This window comes from Perca fluviatilis, chromosome 18 (genome assembly GCF_010015445.1).
Source record: "Perca fluviatilis chromosome 18, GENO_Pfluv_1.0, whole genome shotgun sequence".
NCBI lineage: Eukaryota > Metazoa > Chordata > Actinopteri > Perciformes > Percidae > Perca > Perca fluviatilis.
This window is the reverse complement of record NC_053129.1, coordinates 14,802,549-14,823,464: the sequence shown is the minus strand read 5'-3', so window position 1 is coordinate 14,823,464 and position 20,916 is coordinate 14,802,549. Positions and strand designations below refer to the sequence as shown.

Genomic DNA, 20,916 nt, shown 5'->3' with positions numbered 1-20,916 from the left:
GTGGGGAAAATTTGCAGAATAAAAAGGTAATGGGATGTATATAGAAACCTTAATTGAGCGCAGACTCGGGGATTCAGTGAACATTAATGGGAATCAATACAAAGATGCAAAATCCATAATCAAATTAGCATGTGTATGATTTAAAACGCCTGTAAAGTTAAATGTTTTCTCAATCAACATCTCAAGTTTGATTTGATTTGCAAATTTAAATACAATTCTTTTTGATATAGAAACAATGTAACTACTTGCTTCCATTTGTTGTTTGGAGTTTGAGTCAGTGTTTAAGACCTCCATCTGCCTGGAGCTTTTGGACACACACACACAGACCTACACCAGTATCCTATTAGACATTCTTTTCCCAATTAAATGTGTTTAAATCTGACACAGACCTCTAAATCTGATATACAGCTACCTATATATATTTTAATACTTTTATTTATGCTCGCAGCCTTACACAACCACCTAAACAAAGCAAAAGCAAGCAATGTGATGTGGGAAGTTGGGAACAATAATGAGGTAAGATACAAACCTCAAGACATTCAAATTCTCCAAGTAAATTGACAGAGTGCTCCCATTACAGTCTGACATCAACTCCACTTGAAATTAAATATTTTTGTTTTGTCCTTACCACTCCTTTAGAGCCTATATTATGCTCATTTTCAGGTTCATACTTGTATTTTATGTTTCTACTAGAACATGTTTACATGCTTTAATATAAATTTAAAAAAGAACTACTCAGACTGTCTATCTGAATATACCTGTATTCACCCTTTGTCAAAAACATCCTGTTTTAGCGCCGGTCTCTTTAAGTCCCCTCTGAAAAAGCCCAATTTGCTCTGATTGGTCAGCGTTTCTGGGTCTTCCGCATCTGCGCTCTCGTAGGCTCTTGACCTGCTTCAAAAAATACATAATGGGATCATTATTCAGGAAAGGTGCTTTAAATGTTCTACACACCGGATTCTTTGTTCAAAACGGCTTGTGGGCACAGATTAATAGATCAGTATATGTAGTTTAAATGCACACATATGTATTAGCACCACTGCTAACGTGATCACATGATGTAATGTGTACAAATACCTTCTGAATCATTCAACTGCCTACCACTGACACAGCAAAATAGCCCTTCTCTTCTGCAAAACAGAAACGGGATGATGTGTCATTTTGAATGCATCTGTGTGTCTTTAGTTGGAAACAGAAGATGCACTTTTTAGTCACCATTTGTATAGAAAGGTCATTTTCACTCTTATAATTCAATGATCCATCCTCTTTTAGTGTTCAAACACACAGAGATGTACAGGCCAACACTGTGTAATTTATGGCAATCAGCTGCCATGCCTTTTGTACAAAATTTTTCAAAAGATAGGTATGGATAAGTGCTCCAACTGCAATTACCAGTAGCAGACCAAACATTCTATCTACCTGCAAACTAATGGTGGTGAAAACTTGCACCCTATAATTGTGGCTCATCCAGACTCTAAGTAATTACTTAATTGATATTGTTCTCTCTCTCTCTCTCTCTCTCACTCTCTGACACACACACACACACACACTGACTCTGCTCAAATGCTATCATGCTTTCATTTACTCTATCTCTCTCTGCTGGTAACACACTTTGTCTTTTCCTTTGACTGAGAAGGGCATGTAAAGTCACTAATTGTGATGCAGAAGCTGTAATTTGTAATTAATTTGTGCAGCTCTTCCCCTTAAACTGATTCTGAAGGATAAAATGTACCCCACTTCTCTTATCTTTGCCCGCAGCAAATGCCACAAAAAACCTTGTTTCTCTTAATTTCTGAGGGGCTATATTGTATCACAAGACATGAAAAGCGCAAACATTTTTTTTTGTGATACCTGAACTTAGTCACCTGAAGACAGGTTTGCTTGTGTGCTCTGCATTGTGCAAAGACAAGATATAAAATCCCTGTCAGTTCAAGGTCCCTGTATAAAAGTATAGCAAAACATTGTAGAACACGATTAAAATCAAACTTTAAAAGGATAAGGCAATCGTGTACAGAGCACAAAGGTGGTATTACTGAACTCGCAAAACGCCTGTATATTGCAGACTGAGGCATATCTTTAATGGGAAGAAGGAATCAGGATTTTTTATGGTATAACAATCTTCCTGCTGCTTGTTAATAGCAGTCTTTGAATTCAGAGGCTGGAAGCTGCTTTGAAAGTAAATGTGGCTAATGAGCATCTGGCTGTCAACAGCTTACAGAGAAAAATATGTTTTTGTTGTGTAGCATTTAATGTTGGCAGATCATACAAAAGCCTATAGACGAGGTTAATTGTCAGATGAGAGTAAACGTCCTACACTGATGGTGGGGGGAATATATATTTGCTGTCGTTATACACGCAATATCTTCCCAGGAGAAAACTTTGTACTCTACATGCTCTCATTTTGTGGTGATACTACAGAATCTATAGAGCCTTGTATTGTATGTATTTTAGTTTACTTTGATATGAAAGTATTGATTATAGCCGCTTTAAATTCGCGGTGGTTACATTTCTTTTAGTGTGCAAAGGTACTTTATTCCATTTCCTGCCAGCACAGGACCTAAAGGAGCAGATACCCATGTTGGTATGACACCTCTGCAAGCTCTAGTCTGGTGGGCATGAGTTCCCCTAACTTTACAAAGATTGTCTTTGAGATGCTCATAAATGTTATGTACCTCACTGAGTTGTAGTTGTACACCTTTATCCTAGCTTATCTAGGGGATCACTCTAGCTTTTGGAAGTGCTACTTTGCCAACGTGTGTCCTTGGGTCCAAACTCAACACTGACTGAGAGGTCTGTAATTAACTTGAAGCATTTCCCAGACCTTCCAACCATGAACAGAGTGACTAATCAAATCAACTAAAAAAAAAACGAGAATTAGCCAGCAGCCTTAGACTTCCTTTATCAATTCAATTAGCTTGTCTAGCCCAAATCGTAGTCTACTGTCTCTAATAGAGGGTTTGGCAGATTAAACGGAGAATCTGTAGGACAATACTGGTCAAATTTAGCTTGCTTGGCTAGGATTCAATCCAAATAAAAACTACAACTATTTATTTATTTGCAGACAAGTTAATTCTACATTTTACTGAATTTCTCACTTAAGATTGTCGTTTGTGTGTTGTGATTCTTACATGTAATAAAAAAAACAAAAAACGTAGAGGGCCCAAAACACTTCCCCATGGCACTCCACATGTTATTGGTTGACTGGACCTCATCTTTCTAAAACCTCTGTGTAAAATATGAATTAAAACAGTTCAATTCTGATGAATACAAACCATAGAATGAATATAAAGATGAAGGACGCGTCTCCACTTCCTCCCATTGTGCAAAAATGTTCCCGATACAGGCGCTGGCTTCCGTCTTGCGCTGCTTGGCGACGTCATTTGAAGCCAGAGTCTGCGCAGTAGTGATCAGGGTTGGAGTTGCAGTATTGAGGTCCTGCCTATACACCTGCCAGACTCACTCGCAAGTCAATCACAGTTGTCAATCATGGCATTTTAGTTTGGCCCATATCCCATCCACTAACATGGAGGGGGTGGGGTTTATGACCTATGGTGCAGCCAGCCACCAGGGAGTGAGCGAGATGTTTTGGCTTCACTTTTGCAGATCTTTCATGTCGTCCATCTTTATATACAATCAATGACACAAACCCATTGCTGACAGCTTCTTAAGTAGCGGACTGTGGTTAATGTCCCAAATGCTCTTTGTAGGTCAATAAAGTATAAAAATGTCTGTGTGTTTGTGCATGTAGGTACATGAGTGTCTCACGATTCTTAATAATCTTGTGGTTCCTTTTACCATCCAGGTGGGGCTAGATCGCTGGTGGGAGCAAGAGATCCCTGTAGATGGAGCAATCAACAAAGGAGAGCTCATGACACACAACCTGACTGAGCTCATAAAGCCTGAATCCTACGAGGTTCGCCTCACCCCCATCACACGTTTCGGAGAGGGTGACTCCACCGTCCGGATTGTCACATACAGCGGTGAGCGCGATGTATACTAACCCTAACCCTGGTTGTCTATTTAGAGGACAGTTTACTAATCCTGCTGTATTTTAATGTTTTCATGTTTGGAAAATAGAGAGAAAAACATGGTAGGGGAGACACAAGAGAGCTGGATTCACATGTGGTTGCACAGGTGGAGGAATTACAGCTACAGCTGGTAATGTTATCTAACTCAGAAATACTCTTAAATTATCTCCAGCTCCAGTTTGTGCTGCCGCATAATGACACATGTTCATCAACACTGATGGATATCAAAAGTTCACTCTGGTGTCACCAATCATTACGATGATCTTGATGGTGATGTAGTATGTGTGATATGTATGAGGAAGAACCATTAAAGAAGTGAACTTATTCAAATGATTTGAATTGCATCTAACACATTAAGTCATCAGAAGATTGAAATCAGCTTGTTTGGCTTCTTTGCCAGTAAATGCATATCAACTGACTAATCATCTTTTCCTTGTGACCTTTATTGCCTGAGTCAGGTCTATTCTGGACTCTGGCAAAGGCTGACTTGTTGTGTTTGTGCATGAGAGATCAAAGCATCAGATGACTCAAACATGTAGTTTGTGTCACACGACCAAACACAGCTGGTCAAAGAAGAGTCATGTTTTGCCTTACTCAGTTTTCCCCAAAACAATGTATTTTTTGTGTGATTCATTTCATTATTTTGCCACCAGATGTAATTTGTCTCCTTGGATGTTTTCCACACAACAAAAAGCTTTTTTTTGATTTTATATTGCAAATATGTAATATTAATATGAATTGTATTATACATAGACCATATCACAGTTGTACACATAAACCAAGTTGATTTCCTGTTGCAGTGTACGTGAATGACAACATTTGTAAGGAAGTTAACAAGGGGCCAGGCTGTTGCCTAGCAATAAAATTCCGTCTAGGTCTATATTTGGATGATGTTTTAAATCAGGACTATAGTAATAGAGTAACAACCAGAAGGAAATCATGAAGATGATGTGTACTGTATGGCGGGCCCGCTTGGTAGCCACCTGCAGATGTACATACTCCAGCCTGTTGGACGACACACTGGCTGAAATACAAACACTACATTAGTATCCAGCAGTGCCATTGAACAAATGCACATGTACTTGAGATGTGCATTTTCAGAAACAAACTATCTGACTGTTTCCTGCTTATCACTGACTGCTTGCAGTCTTACTGAGTTGTGCTGCTGCAGTTGTGAATTATTCAGTTTCACTGCAGCTCATCATGGCAGGTGAACAGAGAATTGGGGAACTGGGGAAGAGAGACAGAAATGTTTTCTGCTTTTATTTTTTGGAGTAGTTTGTCATATGGCGTGGTCTCTGCCAAACCTTGAATTGAATTCTGCTAAATTGAATCAAACTGAATCCAATCAAAGTGAAGTCAAGAGAATTGAGGCTAATTAAGACAGAGAGGCACAGAAGGAGAGATAGAGGCAGCATGGTTGGGACTGAGGAAAACAAGAAGATATAGAGGAACAAAGTAAAAAAAAGAAGGAGACAGACAATGCTGATGTGCGAATTGGCTGCCCAACAAGAGACTAGACTAATTATCACTCTAGGGCTACTCTGTTCTCCCACGCACAGCATAGCATCGTTGTAGCAGCCTTATGCAGGTCTGAGCAGAATCCACTCTGCTCACAGAACGTGTCCCTTAAGACATCCTGACTGACTTGTGAAATACAGTCCAGCATCATCTCCATTATCGCTTTCTCTCCACTCTCACTGGGGAACAGGGACCTGTGGGGCGTCTCTAAACAAGTTGTAGGTTTTAGAAGTTTATGGTGAACTGAAATGAATGGGTGTGATTTTTTTAAATTATGTTATATGCGGTTGTGATTATTCAGTATGTTAGATTTGGGTCTTGATCTATCTCATCAATAAATTAATGTAATATTTTCTTGGAAGAAAGAGAAACCCAGTTATGCTTGTAATTAGATGTGGACCAAAGACAAGAGTCTTTTTTTACTAAGTCATCTATATTTTATTATTATTTTTTGTTATGCAGTTAGATTAGGCAGAACATGCTCTGCTGTTTAAGGGAGCTCTCAAAGAATCTGAGCAGCAACAAGGATTCTGCTGGGAGAACAAGTCAACCCTAAACAAACACATATATGAACATTATATCTTGGTTGAACCCACCAAAAGCTTAGCACAGGAGGTTGAGGCTGTAGAGGGAACTGCAGGAGCAAACAATGTTGTAATTAGTGCATAGTACTGAGCAGATGAAAAGTGAGAAGTGTCCTGTTATAACGACGGTTATGTACACCTGGATAAATATGATTTATATGATGGATAAATATGATGGATGGATGGTTACTAGTCAGTTGGTAGCCAAGCAGCTGGTGAGTAAACCCGTGATTGTAAAACATGGCTAAATCAGTTGATGCCAGTCAGCTGATGGAAGCCCCAACTTATGTGCGCTGTCTGAACTCAGTCCATACTACATACTAAATCTCAGCAACATTGGTATACTCGAAAAAGTTAGTATGAATGCTAAAACAAAACACTGATTTTTGATTGTGCTACTGATTGTCCACTGTTCTCCCACAATGCAATGCGCAAAGGAAATGGAGGAGCCACTCATAGCTGCAAAAAACTACAACAATTGTGGATGGTGGGAACAGCTTTGTGAACACCCCAGAAAACCAACTACAACAAAAAGAAAAACATAATTGGTGAAGTTTAGTTGGCAGTGACATTTAATAGATGTGCATGATGGGGACATTTCGTCATTCATTGAATTCCCTGATTTGATACTTTGTCACATGAGCCAAAGACACCCTGTGCAGATAACAGGCAGAAACTGAAACATGGACAAAGTGTTAACATTACACAGTATCCCGATTTATTTGAGTAACCCAGCTGGCATATAAAACATTCACTACAAGGACAAGGGTTTGTCTGAGGTTTTGTATGATGTTTCCATGCTCAAATATTCACACAAAAAAATGCACCACTCTGCACATTTGCACACTGGCAACCATGTACAAAATATTATTGTATAATTTTACCTTACAACTGGGGCAGATTTTTTTTTTCTGAATATGCTGAAAAAAATGCAGCACTTTTGAATCTTGAATGTTAAATCCAGGTTAAATCAGACACATAAACATAATACTTTTAAAAGTGACAAACTACTGTGCATTTAAAGTCAATCATTACTAGTCTGTGATGGTTTTTATTAGCTCTGTTGCTTCACAGCAAGAAGGCTATGAGGGTGAAATCACCTTTAGCCCTGGTTCTTGCAGTATGGAGTTTGCACATTTTCCCTGTTTGCTTTGATTTCCTCCAACAAATTAAAAAGACATGCAGGTTGGGAGTCCAAATAACCCTCAGGTGTCAATGAGTATTTGTCTCTCTGTGTTTGTGTTTGTGTTTGTATGGTTGCCTTGCAATGACGAACACAGTGCTTCCTGCCTTTCACTAGGGTATATAGTATCTCACTTCCCATGACCCTGAAAAAGAATGTGTGTGTGTGTGTGTGTGTGTGTACGGAAACAAAACAACAAACCAAAGAAATATCATAGCAGGTTTGCTAGCTGTTAAGATAGACATTGCTGTCCTAGTTTTAACATAAGGCCTCTAAAATCTGAGTATGAGGGCTCGTCATTGCCCAATAGGCCAAGCGATCGTTCTGATGCACATAAATCCGATGGTAGCAGCTTTTCTGTGAGTTGGCAAGAAAACACAAAAGCAGTTATAGGTTCCCCAGCTGTAGAATGAAGGATGGCTGTGTCACCAAGCTCCGAAAATGCTCTTTTAAATTTTGCTGCAGTGACAAACTCGGCATCTGTTTGGTGTTCCTCATAACACTCCTCTCTCTCTCTCCGATTTCCTCCAAGGCGCAGGATTTAATGTTTAAGCCTCCTGTCAACCCTCATAGTGGCACGGTAAAACACTGCTGCTATTTCTTAATTTTCCATTTTTATGCAGCTCATAGTGACATATACAGTAATATGCCTGTCCTAAAGTCAAAACCTACTAAATCTTACATTAAATACAATCATCTGCTTGTGATGATTCCTATCGCCTACTATAGCTGAGGTGTTTGGGTATTATTATTATTTGGCCAGCGGCGGTTCACTGTAATCCCTTTCTGAGCTTTTATTCAGTCATTGTCTTCATCTGTTTACCTGAGAACTCAATGAATCACAGTTTTTGAAAGTTTTATGTTTAATAATTGTTCTATTTCTTTTGAATACCTTGCAGCATAGGGTTTCTGAGGATGGTATTTCTTAAAATATTGTGTTACTGCAGGGTGTTTTCACTATAGGGGTATTCATGACAAGATGATAAAATACTGAGAAATACTTTGCAGCAACATAAAACCACTTGTGAAGGCATAGTAGTTTGCAAAAGACAGTGCACCTGCTGTCTGGTCACTATCGATAATATAATTAATGATTTAACACCCCTTTATTAAATAAAAGATATACCGATATAAAGTCATATGGCGCACCTCTCACGGTTTCAACTAGTTCTATGTTTTCATTAGCTTCTTTTTTCATTTTAGCATATTTACCGAGGGTCCTTTGCTGTTCTCTACTTATATATTTTTTTTTCTTAAGATTATTTTATTTGGGCATTTTTAGGCCTTTATTTTTGACAGGAAAGCTTAGACATGAAAAGGGAGAGAGAGGGGGAATGACATGCAGCAAAGGGCCGCAGGTCAGAACCGAACCCGCGGCTGCTGCGTCGAGGACTAAGCCTCTGTATATAGGCCACTCTCTACCAGGTGAGCTACCCAGGTGCCCTCTACATTTTTTTTTTTTTAATCTCAATCCTCGACTTACTATTTAAACCACAACAAAGCTCATCCATGTGGAAGTCCATTAAGGGTTCACTTGCATGTATCAATGTGTCATACTCACACTGATGCGTGAGCAGGACAACACACAGGAGCTTATTGTACATGGCTGTGTTTGGGTGGGTCTCTGGGTCTGTGTGTGTTACTGCAGGACCAGTGCAGAACAATTACATCCTCTCTTAGTGGAGCAACAACAGTTTGATCGAAGGACACGATAGTGTGATGTCGCTCGTGTTATTGCTGTCTTGGAGACATGAGGGGAAGATTGCTGAATTACATTTGCCCAGGCTGTTATTATTCCAACTGATGTTTGGAGCTGTGAAGCCATCACAGGGCTTTTCTCAGAATGGCATGGCACCCTCCCAGACCCCCTAAACATGATAGATGGGAATCTTGGAGAGCCTGAATTATATGAGGTCAGCGGAGAGAAAAAAAGAAGAAGCTGGGCTGCTGTTGTCTGTGAGGACACTTGGCTGCAGCCATGGAATTGTCTGCTGCTTTGTAATAGAGCCGCAGAGCGGTGGGCAGGGAATCCAGCCAAGATGAGGTCAGTGTTTGTATCCGGAACGGCCTCTACGGACCGCTGTCCTTTGGCGGTCAATGAGCTTACTTTGTGTTTGAATCAAAATTAGGCAATTTGGATTGGAATGCAGTCATGCGTCAAACAACAGTTTGTGTTGTCCTCTGAGTTGGAGAAGAAGAAACCATACACGCACCTAATACGTGGGTTGAGGACATGACCTTTCACAACAGATGTTTTCAACGAGCTGCATTTAAAGCGCACTTCACACCATGATCAATGGGACTGTTTATTTTGAGAACCATCAAACTTACATTTCATCCTCACACATTATTTGAGGCTTTTGTAGCTGGAAGTGAAAGACGAGTGCTGCAGCATTACGAAAGAAATAAAAGAGAATTTTTTTTTTTTTAAACTCTCTCCATCTTGCTTTAGGGCTTTTTACACATATGCTTTAACAACAGTGCAAGTGTATTTGTGGTCCACTTGTGTGAACCTACAGGAGCTACAGAAGTATTTGAAGATAAGGCTGTAATATTCCTGAGTCAAAAATCTAAATCTAAATCTGAATTAATTTTTTTCCTTGTTTGTTTTCCCATATCCAATACCGTCCTCTACATTGGAAGTTAAATTATCTGTTAGTGTATATGTGTGTTTAGAGAGTGTGTGTGCATGCACAGCAGTAGTAAAGTAGCCTGTGGGCCTGCTTCGTGCTCAGCTTGATTTCCTCAGTGGGGTTAGAGATATTGCTCAAGCAGACACATTCATCTGGACTAAGGCACCGTGAGTCAGCCTGGGGAGGCTGCAGGTGAAAAAAGAAAAACTGACAAGGATACATATTTTCATAACCACGGTCTTGGAAGAAAGAAGGGGGCAGCAGGAAAGATTGGGGAGGGGAGGGAGGAGAGCTGCAGGAAATGGGAGGTTGAAGGGGAAAGAGCCGGCAAGCAGGAGGGGTGGCTGAAAGAATAGAATTTTGTCAGAAAACCCAGCATCCGTTTCAGCGGCCTGAGGCTGTAAGTTGTCATATAAAAGATTTTCTCTGCAACAGGCCGGATGATTTCCTCCCTCTCTGCAGAGACTTCCATTGCAGCAATGCCACTCTATGCAGCCCAGTGTAGAGTCAGAAGGACACATCGAGTGTTGGGATGCAGGTATTTTCACAATCAGTGACATAAAAGATCATTAAAGCTTGTATATGATGAGGGTGTACAGCCTGTTCTCTCCATGCTCACGACAAGGCTTCAGCTGCAGCGTTGCAGTTCACTGAATCTTTTATATGATTCAATTGGAAATGCAATGGTTTGTTCTCTCACTTTCCCTTTTCCTCTTTCTCTCTCTCTCTCTCTCTCTCTCTCTCTCTCTCTCTCTCTCTCTGTGTGCCTTATGTCTCTTTTCTCCCCACTGCAAGTGAACAAGTGGACACACATTTCCATGAAGCGCACAGCAATAAACAGAAATCACTTCTTGAGTTTCTGCTTTTAGAAAAAGCCGATTCCACCATCCCCTGCAGTACTTCCCCACTCTTCAGTACATGTTTTCCTTTGTAGGAATGATTTGTTATTACTCACTTTAATTGGTTAGGATTAAAATCAATTCCACCCATGAACGGCAAGGTTTTCATAAATCATGCGGCAACGTAGTTTTGTGGTAAAGCTGATGTATCGCATCTATTCAACCGGTCAGCAATCGATCATGAAAATGCCCATGAATCTTCTTGACAGGTTAAATGGTATTTACCCTGCAAAAAGTGAAGTGCCGACTAACTGGCTCGTTGCAACTCTGTGTGATACCCTTGACCTTTCTGTGTTTGCTGCGGCGGTAGCCTCTTAAATTATCAATGAGGGAAGAATTGAACCACGGTTAGGTGGACAGAATGCAAAAGAAGTCTTGCATGTATTTCAATGGACTCAAGTCATCAGTGTTTGATCTATAACTTCCCATAATGGCGGTTTTGAAAATAGAAAGAATCGAGGATGTTACAGGAAAGTGATTAGCAGACTCACTTGTGATTATTACTCATTTTTATGATATATTGGCTTCTAAATGGAAGTATAAAATAGGCTTAGTGCTCTAAATGGAAGTCACCTTCAACAAGAACATCAGCAATGCCGGTAAATGGCAATAATGATAAGCAGTTGTGCTATAAGCTTATTAATGCGGTCAGGCTGGTCTTCCTAATCCCTCTTTCTTTTACATTTGATAAAAGGCAGAGGACGGCTGTCCCCTTTTCCACTTTAAATCCCAGACATCTCTCTTTTTGTCTGCTCAATAATCATTCCATTGTGTGTGTCAGTGGATTGCTTCCTGTTTAGCTGTATTTACTTTTTATTTGCACACTGTAGAAGCAATAGAGCCTGACCAAGATGGTGCGCACACACTCTACTATGCGTCGAGTGTTTTTGTATCACAGGACAATATTCCCATGCTTCCCATGGGCCTCTTTCATTTCGTTTTTATGACAGTAGAACACTGAGCAAAGTGTGCAAGCTGGAAGTTTTGTACATGTAGACTTTTATTAGCTCTGGTCCTAAACAGTAGATGACAACAGGGCGAAAGGTTAATAGCACAGCTACTGTGTGCATGCTTTTGTTGTATTCTGTGTAACCTGTGGTGGAGCACATTATACCAGCCAAACGTGTGACAGTTTCAGTGCTTGTACTGCTACGTGCGTGTTCCCTTTTAAAAAGTGTCTCACGTATTGACAGACAGCTAAGATATTCTGTACTAATGACTGTCCCTGGCCTTTCTCTTTTACAGCTCCCATCAACCCTCACCTGAGTAAGTAATGTGCACCTCACTTAGCATGTCTCGTCAGAGAGCAAGCTCCTTTTGTCGTAGCACAGTCTGTGAGAACAAAGTAACTGCACATCCCGTAGAGATTTGACTCGCAACATGTCACACTGCACTGGAAGATCCTTCTTAAGTAGCACTTAATGAAGTATGATAAATAAGGCTTCCTTTAGGAACTCTGGGTAAACCTGCATCAGGCTATTCGACATGTTGAGAGCTTTCAATCTCCGCAGGACATTGTGCATTTTGGATGGAGTGTATTTGCATGAGATATGTGGTTTTGTGTGTTATTGTGTGTGTGTGTGTGTGTGTCTGTGTGCGCACGCTCTGTGCTTTGTGAGCATTACTTATGTGTGCATCTGTGCCTTATGTTTATATTCTTTAGTCCCATTTATGACACATTTCATTGTTGAAACTTTACATATTCACATCATTCACGCCTTGAGAATCCACACTTAATCATTGTTTGCTGTGCTGCAGTGTGCTGTTGTGTATTGTGCTTTATTTATTTATATAGATATATATTTTGGTGGGTGTTTACACAAACATTGCCAACATAATAACAAACATCCTAATCACCAACATCATTATCCAAATCCCTGAAGGAAACTATCTTACCTGCACGCCTCCTCTTTCTCCCTCCTTCCTCTGCCTCTCCTCCAAATCCTCCTATCTCTCCTGGGCGCAGAAGGCAAAAACATTTAGTTTAGCTCACAGTGGATGGGGGCGTTAGTGTCTAGCGCCCGGAGCTAGACCTCCATTTAAATCTGCATGCCTATGAGGAGAAGAGTCAGGAGTGCCTGCAACCCAGCCGCTTCCCTGCGCTTCTCTCTCTCCTGCTCTCACTTTCTATCTCTTTCTCTGCCTCGCAGCATCGCTGCCCTTCTTCCTTCCCTTGGTCCGTCCACCCACACTCTACCTCAGTCTGTGTTACCTCCATTACCTAAGTAAAAGCTGCAGATTCTGCTCCTCGCAAGGTCACCACTCCAAACTGCTCCCAGCTACGTTTTAATAAATCAATGAATATTTATCAGAACACATGCCTGCATCCGACAGTTTCACTCCCTCTCTGAACACTCCGCTAGTTTAAAAATGTCAGTCAAAGGGCCGTGGAAAGCACACCCACTATACAGTAGTAGTTGTGTGATAGAGATGAAGGAAGGCGGCGTCAATATGGAAAAACTGATTACAGAATCCTACTAGTGAGACACTACCAAACATTAGAAGACAATCTTTTTGACTTTCAATCATGAAAAAAAGAGTTACCGGTATTAAAATTGTCATGCTAATGTCATACTACTTACTACACCTACATGTACAAAACCATTTATACCTTTAGAAATCATGATTTCCAGCCTCTTTCACATGAGATTTGGATTTAGTTTTATATTATTTACAAAGGCAGTGTGTGTGTGAGTGTGTTTTAAATGCTAACCCCCATGCTTCAGCAGTGGGCTGTCATGGTATAGCGTCTAATAACCAGTTCTGAAACACAGACACACACACACACACACACTGCCATTGGATGTTTTGCAGAGTGCTGCAGAGACTTCCTTTCGCTGTCAGGGGAAAACCAAACACACTCCGTGACGTTACCACTTCAGTCAGCGAGAGGTCACATCTTAATTTTGAAATTCTGTTCACCAGATCGTGTGGTGTAATTAGGACTTTGCTGTTATATATATCCCCCCCGAGACACACATACACACTTATAAATCTCATAAATATACAGTAGGTGTCACACTGCACACATACTGTACCTACAAGGCAGTGTATAACTTCTTACTCTTTTATAATGATGTGAATGTAAGAGCCTGGTTCTGCTCTGTCACTTACCAGGAGAGTTCCACTGCAGCTTTGAGGAGGAGCCCATCTGCATGTTCACCCAGGACAAGAATGATGATTTTGATTGGACGCGACACAGCGCTGCTACCCGCGATACCAAGTATACGCCCAACACCGGGCCCAGTGGTGACCGCAGTGGTTCCAAGCAGGGTAAGTAGTTGTAAAAGTCTAACTTTAACCATTCACTGAACCCCTCCCCAGACAGTGACTATCCAATCATAGCTTAGCTGTAGTAAAAGCAATGCTTGGTATACAAAATAGTTTAGAGGGTGACTTTCAAAAACCAAGAATATAGAACAAGAGCTAAATGAGGAATGAATTAAACAGCGTGTTTATCTGCTCTAAAGGTTAAAATCAAACGTTAGCAATCTCAGCTAACAAGCATACCACCTATTTATAAACATACTGTTTAAAAATACTACAAGCTGGCAAAGGGATGGATGGATGGATGGATGGATGGATGGATGGATGGATGGATGGGGAGGTGCTCTGAGAACAAGTCTACTTTAAAAGATCCTCTAACATAAACAATTATCTCCTTTAAATAACATTACCTGTCTGATATGGGTCTTCAACATTGTCTTCCCTCGTTCAACAATCAAGAATCTATGAATATGCAACTGTGCTGGGCACAAGATGTCTCCTACTGGACAAAAAAAAAAATCATTCTCAGTGTTTACTGAAGGCCTCGAGTTTTCACACCACACCGTAAACTGCCGAGATTTTAGGTGAGCACAGAGAAACTGTCCCCCTGTCAGCAGATTTGAAAACAAACTCTGCACATACGTTATTCTGCACAGTGAAGCTGTCACATCCAAGCATCCAAGTGAAGTAACATAAAACCAAGTTTTATTACTGGAGGGACAAAACAATGCATTCAGTCAACATAAGTTGTCAAAGTAGAAAATAATAAGTAAAAAAAAAAAAAATAGGTCCATCCATTTAAATCTATATTAAGAGTAATCTGAGTCCTTTGTTAGCTCAGTCTTTTTTTCGGTGTTCCAGCTGTCATGATGAGCGTGTCAGAACCTACGACTTCATCAGGAGGAGAGAGAGGGAGTGTGTATATATGGAAAGAAGGAGAAAACTGAAACTCAAGTTTATTAGGATACCATGTATAATTAAATTAAACTCACCACTCAATTAGCAATTTGGGCATATTCGCAACTAATTTGTCATAGCGTAAATGATTAAAATCAGCAACAGACGGAGGGTCTCTCTCATTTTTTTTTTTTATGTGCCCCACCGAGTAATTTTCTGGTCGGGAGGGGCAGTGAGGTTTTTTATTGCTGACTGACAGAAGGTACATACTCATGTTTGATCCACAGTATTAAAAATATGAAAGGATGCTGAACTGAACCGTCTTTCGTAGCACTATGATGCTGACTGTTTACCGGGGACATGTAGCTTTAGCCTCAGTCTTTTTAGCTCATAAACCTTGTATGTAGCCATCAAGTGCACATTAAAGACAATTTTACAGGGTTCTTGTTTTAAAATACATACAGAGACAGCGTCCATGGAGTTAGCATTAATTAGCTGCTACTAAGCAGTGATAAAACCTGCTAGCAACAGTTGCATATCGGCCAACAAAATCGGCCAAGAAATTTGTCAGAAATCAGTGACGCACTGCTTAAAAAAATTATGGTGAATCTGCCACCGTCCTCACTGTAAACCTCTCTGTAAACCTCTTATGTGCACGGCTGGAAGAGAAAGCTTGACCCGTTAAGCAGCAGGGGCTTAGCGAATGGTTAGTTGATTGATGCCTTGGATAAGTGGTCAGTTAGGTGATTGTTTGATCGAGCATTCCCTAATATAGCCTCATACTTGTGGTGGCACGGTGATTGGCACTTTGTGTTTACAACAGTCCAATCATGTGTTATAAGCTGGAATTGAATTGGAAACTTCAAATTGACAATGGTGCAAGTGTGAAAGTGTTTGTCTATGTGCTTTTGCGCAACACATGCTGAGAAAGGCCTCAACACCCATGACACTGAACAAGAATATGTACCTTTAGAGAAAAATAATAATAATGTGTTTATTTAATAAAGCATTTTTTACAGAACAAAGTCACAGCGTGCTTCACAAGAGAACAGTTGTTAAAGATAACAGTAAAAAGAACAAGCAATAAAAAAGAATGAAGTAACAATAGAAATACAAATAAAAACCGTAAAATAAGACTTACAAACAAACAATAAAAAATTACAAATCTGAGACAAATGGCAGTTCAAATAGGTGATATACGTATACATAGATAGATACATGTAATATACCTGTAGATTAAAAGGCGAATTAGATACAAATCATCAACATTCACTAACCAGTAAGCAAGTTACTCAGTTGAATTTGTCAGCTGGGGATTTATCTGTATAGATGAACAATTATATTGCAAAATTGTGCTCAGAAAAAAACAGTTGGCGTAAATGTAAGCTATGATTTTTGCCAGCCGTCAGTGGGGCTCAGAAAACCCAGCACCTGCTCATTTGATTGGAAAAAACGTTGGTTGAATGCACACATTTAAATGGTTATTTCTTATGTAATTTATGCATGAATACATGAATCCCCACAGTGCACCGGCAAACAGTGTCATTATCATGCTATTGCTCAATAACGTGACAAGATATGAAATCAGCATAGGTACAACATGTTGTACCTATTATACAATATATGCAAACATGTCAAGTTTTACCCTTCTGACATGTTGAAATAAGTTAGAAAGATTCAAGTGTCCAACTGCTTACTAGATGATTTCAGCTGTACTCATTGTGTCATCCATGCAGCACAATCTGACGATGAGCAGCCTTGATCATTTATGTTCATAATAATTGTGTAACTGAGTCTCTGTTGCTGTTTCCATGGGTACCTAAACCAGAGAAATTGGCATTTTAGTATTCAATACGTTAGTTACTGTACATGTGCAGGTATTCAATATTCAGAAACTTAATAAATAATGAATTAAAATAATTGGATTTGCAGGAATCCGTCAGAGGATTTTACACGAATCCACTGATGGAAGGTATCTGTGGTGGAATATAAGTGCCTATTATGGTGCTGTGGCAGTAGCAGCAGCTGAAGTGGTAAATAATGCATTGGCTTTAATAACCTAATGGTTTCAAAATGTCCAGCATTTCATTACCAGCCCCATTCCTCTTTGCGTATAATTATCTGAAATGAGATCTAACCGAGGGAGATATTCCATTTGATTTTGGCTCGAGGGGCGCAGAGACACTCGCTAGCTACCGTCCCTGTGCCTGTGGCAGGGCAGAGATTGGCTTCAGATCATGTGGCTCAGACACAATCAGAGGCCTGTCCACGACTGTCAGACCGAGGGAGCATAAATGTAACCCAATTGTTATCGCCTTGATTTGCCCCTGGTTATTGCCATTAGTAAAAGGAGAACTGTCCGTCGTAGAAAGCTCGGCCCCTTATCTCTGATATGGAAGGTTTTATTTCCATCATGCTATCACAGACTGGCTGAAAACGCAACTGAGCATGACCAAAGATGCCTCGCTTTTTCCTAGTGTTTACAGTGACAAATAATTTGAGGGTGTATAGTAGGCAGTCAGAAAGTAGTTGTGGGAGTCTGAACACTGCCTCACATAAGCTCTCCTATTTTTTAAAGGATATATGCACTGTTTGTGCAATTTACCAGCAAGGCATAATGACTTTGTCCTGAGGACATCAACAAGGCATATTCAGATAATATACTCTATATGCTGTCGGTTTTAGCTTCAAATAAAGTGGTTTAGAAAATCTGGCTTAAGTGTTGGCTTTTTACAACCTGTAGAGTCATCTGACTGCTTGTTTTCCTAGAATAGGTGAGTACAATGTTAACAAAACTGAGATAAATGATGACCAAAACTATAAAATTAGTAGTATTAACCTAGTCTGGATCGACGACGGTTCATTTACCGGATAGTTTGGGTGCTGCCGGAAGTTCCAGCGGATGTCCCTCACTTTCTGCTTTCTTTGTGTTTACGTTAAACCTGGTCGAGTACTAGCAACGTTACATCCTGAAAAGGGCAAGTTTTGAAGAAGATTTGGATCGTGCAACAATGCAGGCCTTCTTGGTTCGTTTGGGGAATGATTGTAAAGATTTACAAAGAATATGTTTACAGCATTTGCTCTCTAAGTGGGACGTTTTTGGACCGATTCGCAGGGTTTTGCTAAGGACAAAATACACACAGCGATACGCTGGTAAGAGCAAATTACTTTTAACCATGTATGCCATGCATTTTAAATAGCTCACATTCCTGTTTTGTGTGAGCAGTTAACAGTTTTTCTTTTGCGGACTGCAAATGTTCCACCTAAACAAGTTCCCTCCCGAGACCATTTTGCAGAGCCACGGTCGCTGCGTCCGAAGCTAGAGCCGCCCAAGATGATTTTGATTGGTTTAAAGAAATGCAAACAACCACGACCGTTTTTTCTCCTATTCAGGAGTAGGGTTGGGTACCGAAACTCGGTGCCAATAGGGAACCGGTGCCGACGTAAACGGTAGTAACGAGACCGAATAAGAACAAAAGTTTCGGTGCCTCATTTCGGTGCTTGACTTTACTACGGTGGCCGGGAAGTGCAATGCAACATTACAAAGAATGAAACACTTTTACATTTTGGAAAACAAATTTACATTTTGGAAAACAAAATAACATTTTAGAAAACAAATTTACATTTTGGAAAACAAAATGACATTTTCGAAAACAAATTTACATTTTGGAAAACAAAATAACATTTTAGAAAACAAATTTACATTTTGGAAAACAAAATAACATTTTAGAAAACAAATTTACATTTTGGAAAACAAAAAAACATTTTCGGAAAACAAATTTACACATTTTAGAAAACAAATTTACATTTTGGAAAACAAAATAACATTTTAGAAAACAAATTTACATTTGGAAAAATATTTTTAAAAACAAATTTACATTTTGGAAAACAAAATTAACATTTTCGAAAACAAATTTACATTTTAGAAAACAAATTTACATTTTAGAAAACAAATTAACAAGATGCAAAACACTTTTACCAGTCCAAACAAAAAAATTTACAAATGACAGATTCTTCACGGAAAGGGAATGTACCACATACCGGAAGTGATGAGGGTTGTATACATGTCGCCTTGACTACGGCAGTTATGGATCGAAGCGTCAATAGAGCCGCCATCTTGGAACAGGGGAGGCACTCCCCTTATATACTGTCTATGGGCCGTCCTTAATGCATCAGCGTAACGTAGGCAAAGGTCTAACGGAAATAAAATCACTATAAATCGTCAAAATCTCATGCGATGTTCTAGTTTTTTAAACAAAAAGACAAAGAGACTAATTAATGTGTTAATACAAAGAATATTTATTATAATCAGTTCACAGATGAGTACAAACGGAAACTTCACCCTTCTGAACTAAGAGGTTCTGCTTCAAAGTGAAGTTTAAACACTAATGATTCATTTATTTCTGCATGTATTTATTTATTTAACGAGACTTTAAGTCGGGTTCGGTCGTCCACAGTCCGAACCCGCCAGACCCCCTTTAGGAAACCTGTGATTTAAATTTCAGCAGGCTGTGACAGTCCCTCGCCGTTCAGTCCTGGATCTGATTCTCCCGGCTTCCCTTCCTCCAGCCGCCCCGGCCCAATACGGCCCGGGTCTCCAGGCCTGCGTGGTGTCGGTTTTGGCTCCCAGGAATGGGCAGTGAGCTTCTCCAGATTCAACCGTTCCAACGACTTCACCGATCCACACGTACCATAAACTTCATTCACGCCATATACTCACTCACAACAACACAAATTGATCGCGCTCACCAACAACACCTCATCACTTCCGGTATGTGGTACATTCCCTTTCCGTGAAGAATCTGTCATTTGTAAATTTGTTTCGGGACTGGTAAAAGTGTTTTGCATCTTGTTAATTTGTTTTCTAAAATGTAAATTTGTTTTCGAAAATGTAAATTTGTTTTCTAAAATGTTATTTTGTTTTTGAAAATGTAAATTTGTTTTCTAAAATGTAAATTTGTTTTCGAAAATGTTATTTTGTTTTCCAAAATGTAAATTTGTTTTCTAAAATGTTATTTTTTTTTCCAAAATGTAAATTTGTTTTCTAAAATGTTATTTTGTTTTCCAAAATGTAAATTTGTTTTCCAAAATGTAAATTTGTTTTCCAAAATGTAAATTTGTTTTCTAAAATGTTATTTTGTTTTCCAAAATGTAAATTTGTTTTCCAAAATGTAAATTTGTTTTCCAAAATGTAAATTTGTTTTCCAAAATGTAAATTTGTCTCAAGCTTTGTAAAAGTGTTTCATTCTTTGTAATGTTGCATTGCACTTCCCGGCCACCGTACTTTACACTACACCTGACAGCATGTAACGTTAGCCTACCTTTAGCTAGCAGCTGGATTAAACACCGGTAAAATGCTGACAGCTAACGTTAAACAGTGTAAAGTGTGACTGTATTTCACTGTGGAGGACTTCAACAGCGGGATGTAACAGTCTGCTCTGCAGCGCAGCAGCAGCTGCCGTTGTCGCAATTCATAGATATACAGTGCGTTCACTTGCAGCTGCCGTTGTCGGAATTAAACAACACAGACGGTGCGTTCACTCGCAGCTGCCGTTGTCGGAATTAAACAACACGGACGGTGCGTTCACTTGCAGCTGCCGTTGTCGGAATTAAACAACACAGACGGTGCGTTCACTCGCAGCTGCGGTTGTCGGAATTAAACAACACAGACGGTGCGTTCACTTGCAGCTGCCGTTGTCGGAATTAAACAACACAGACGGTGCATTCACTTAAAACAGGTAGCCTCGTGGTGCATTCACAGTAATTGTAAAATACCCTTTTCCCATCTGGGGTTCAACAGCAATTTACTGGTGAAATAAGTTATTGTTATTGTTATAGTTATTACATTATTATTAAATCTTTAATTTTGACCATGGCCTTAGCAATAAAAAAGTCACTGACTGT

The 20,916-nt window shown here is 39.7% G+C and overlaps 1 protein-coding gene across 1 annotated transcript in view; it reads left to right on the top strand.

Annotated features, from left to right (window-relative positions):
* Positions 1-20,916, top strand: part of LOC120546409 (MAM domain-containing glycosylphosphatidylinositol anchor protein 2-like) — a 137,550-nt gene that overhangs the window by 106,198 nt on the left and 10,436 nt on the right. Inside the window, exons 12-14 of the mRNA XM_039781333.1 lie at positions 3,803-3,980; positions 12,094-12,114; positions 13,966-14,121. Of these exons, the coding sequence (XP_039637267.1) occupies positions 3,803-3,980; positions 12,094-12,114; positions 13,966-14,121 (355 nt within the window). The remainder of the gene's footprint in view (positions 1-3,802; positions 3,981-12,093; positions 12,115-13,965; positions 14,122-20,916) is intronic.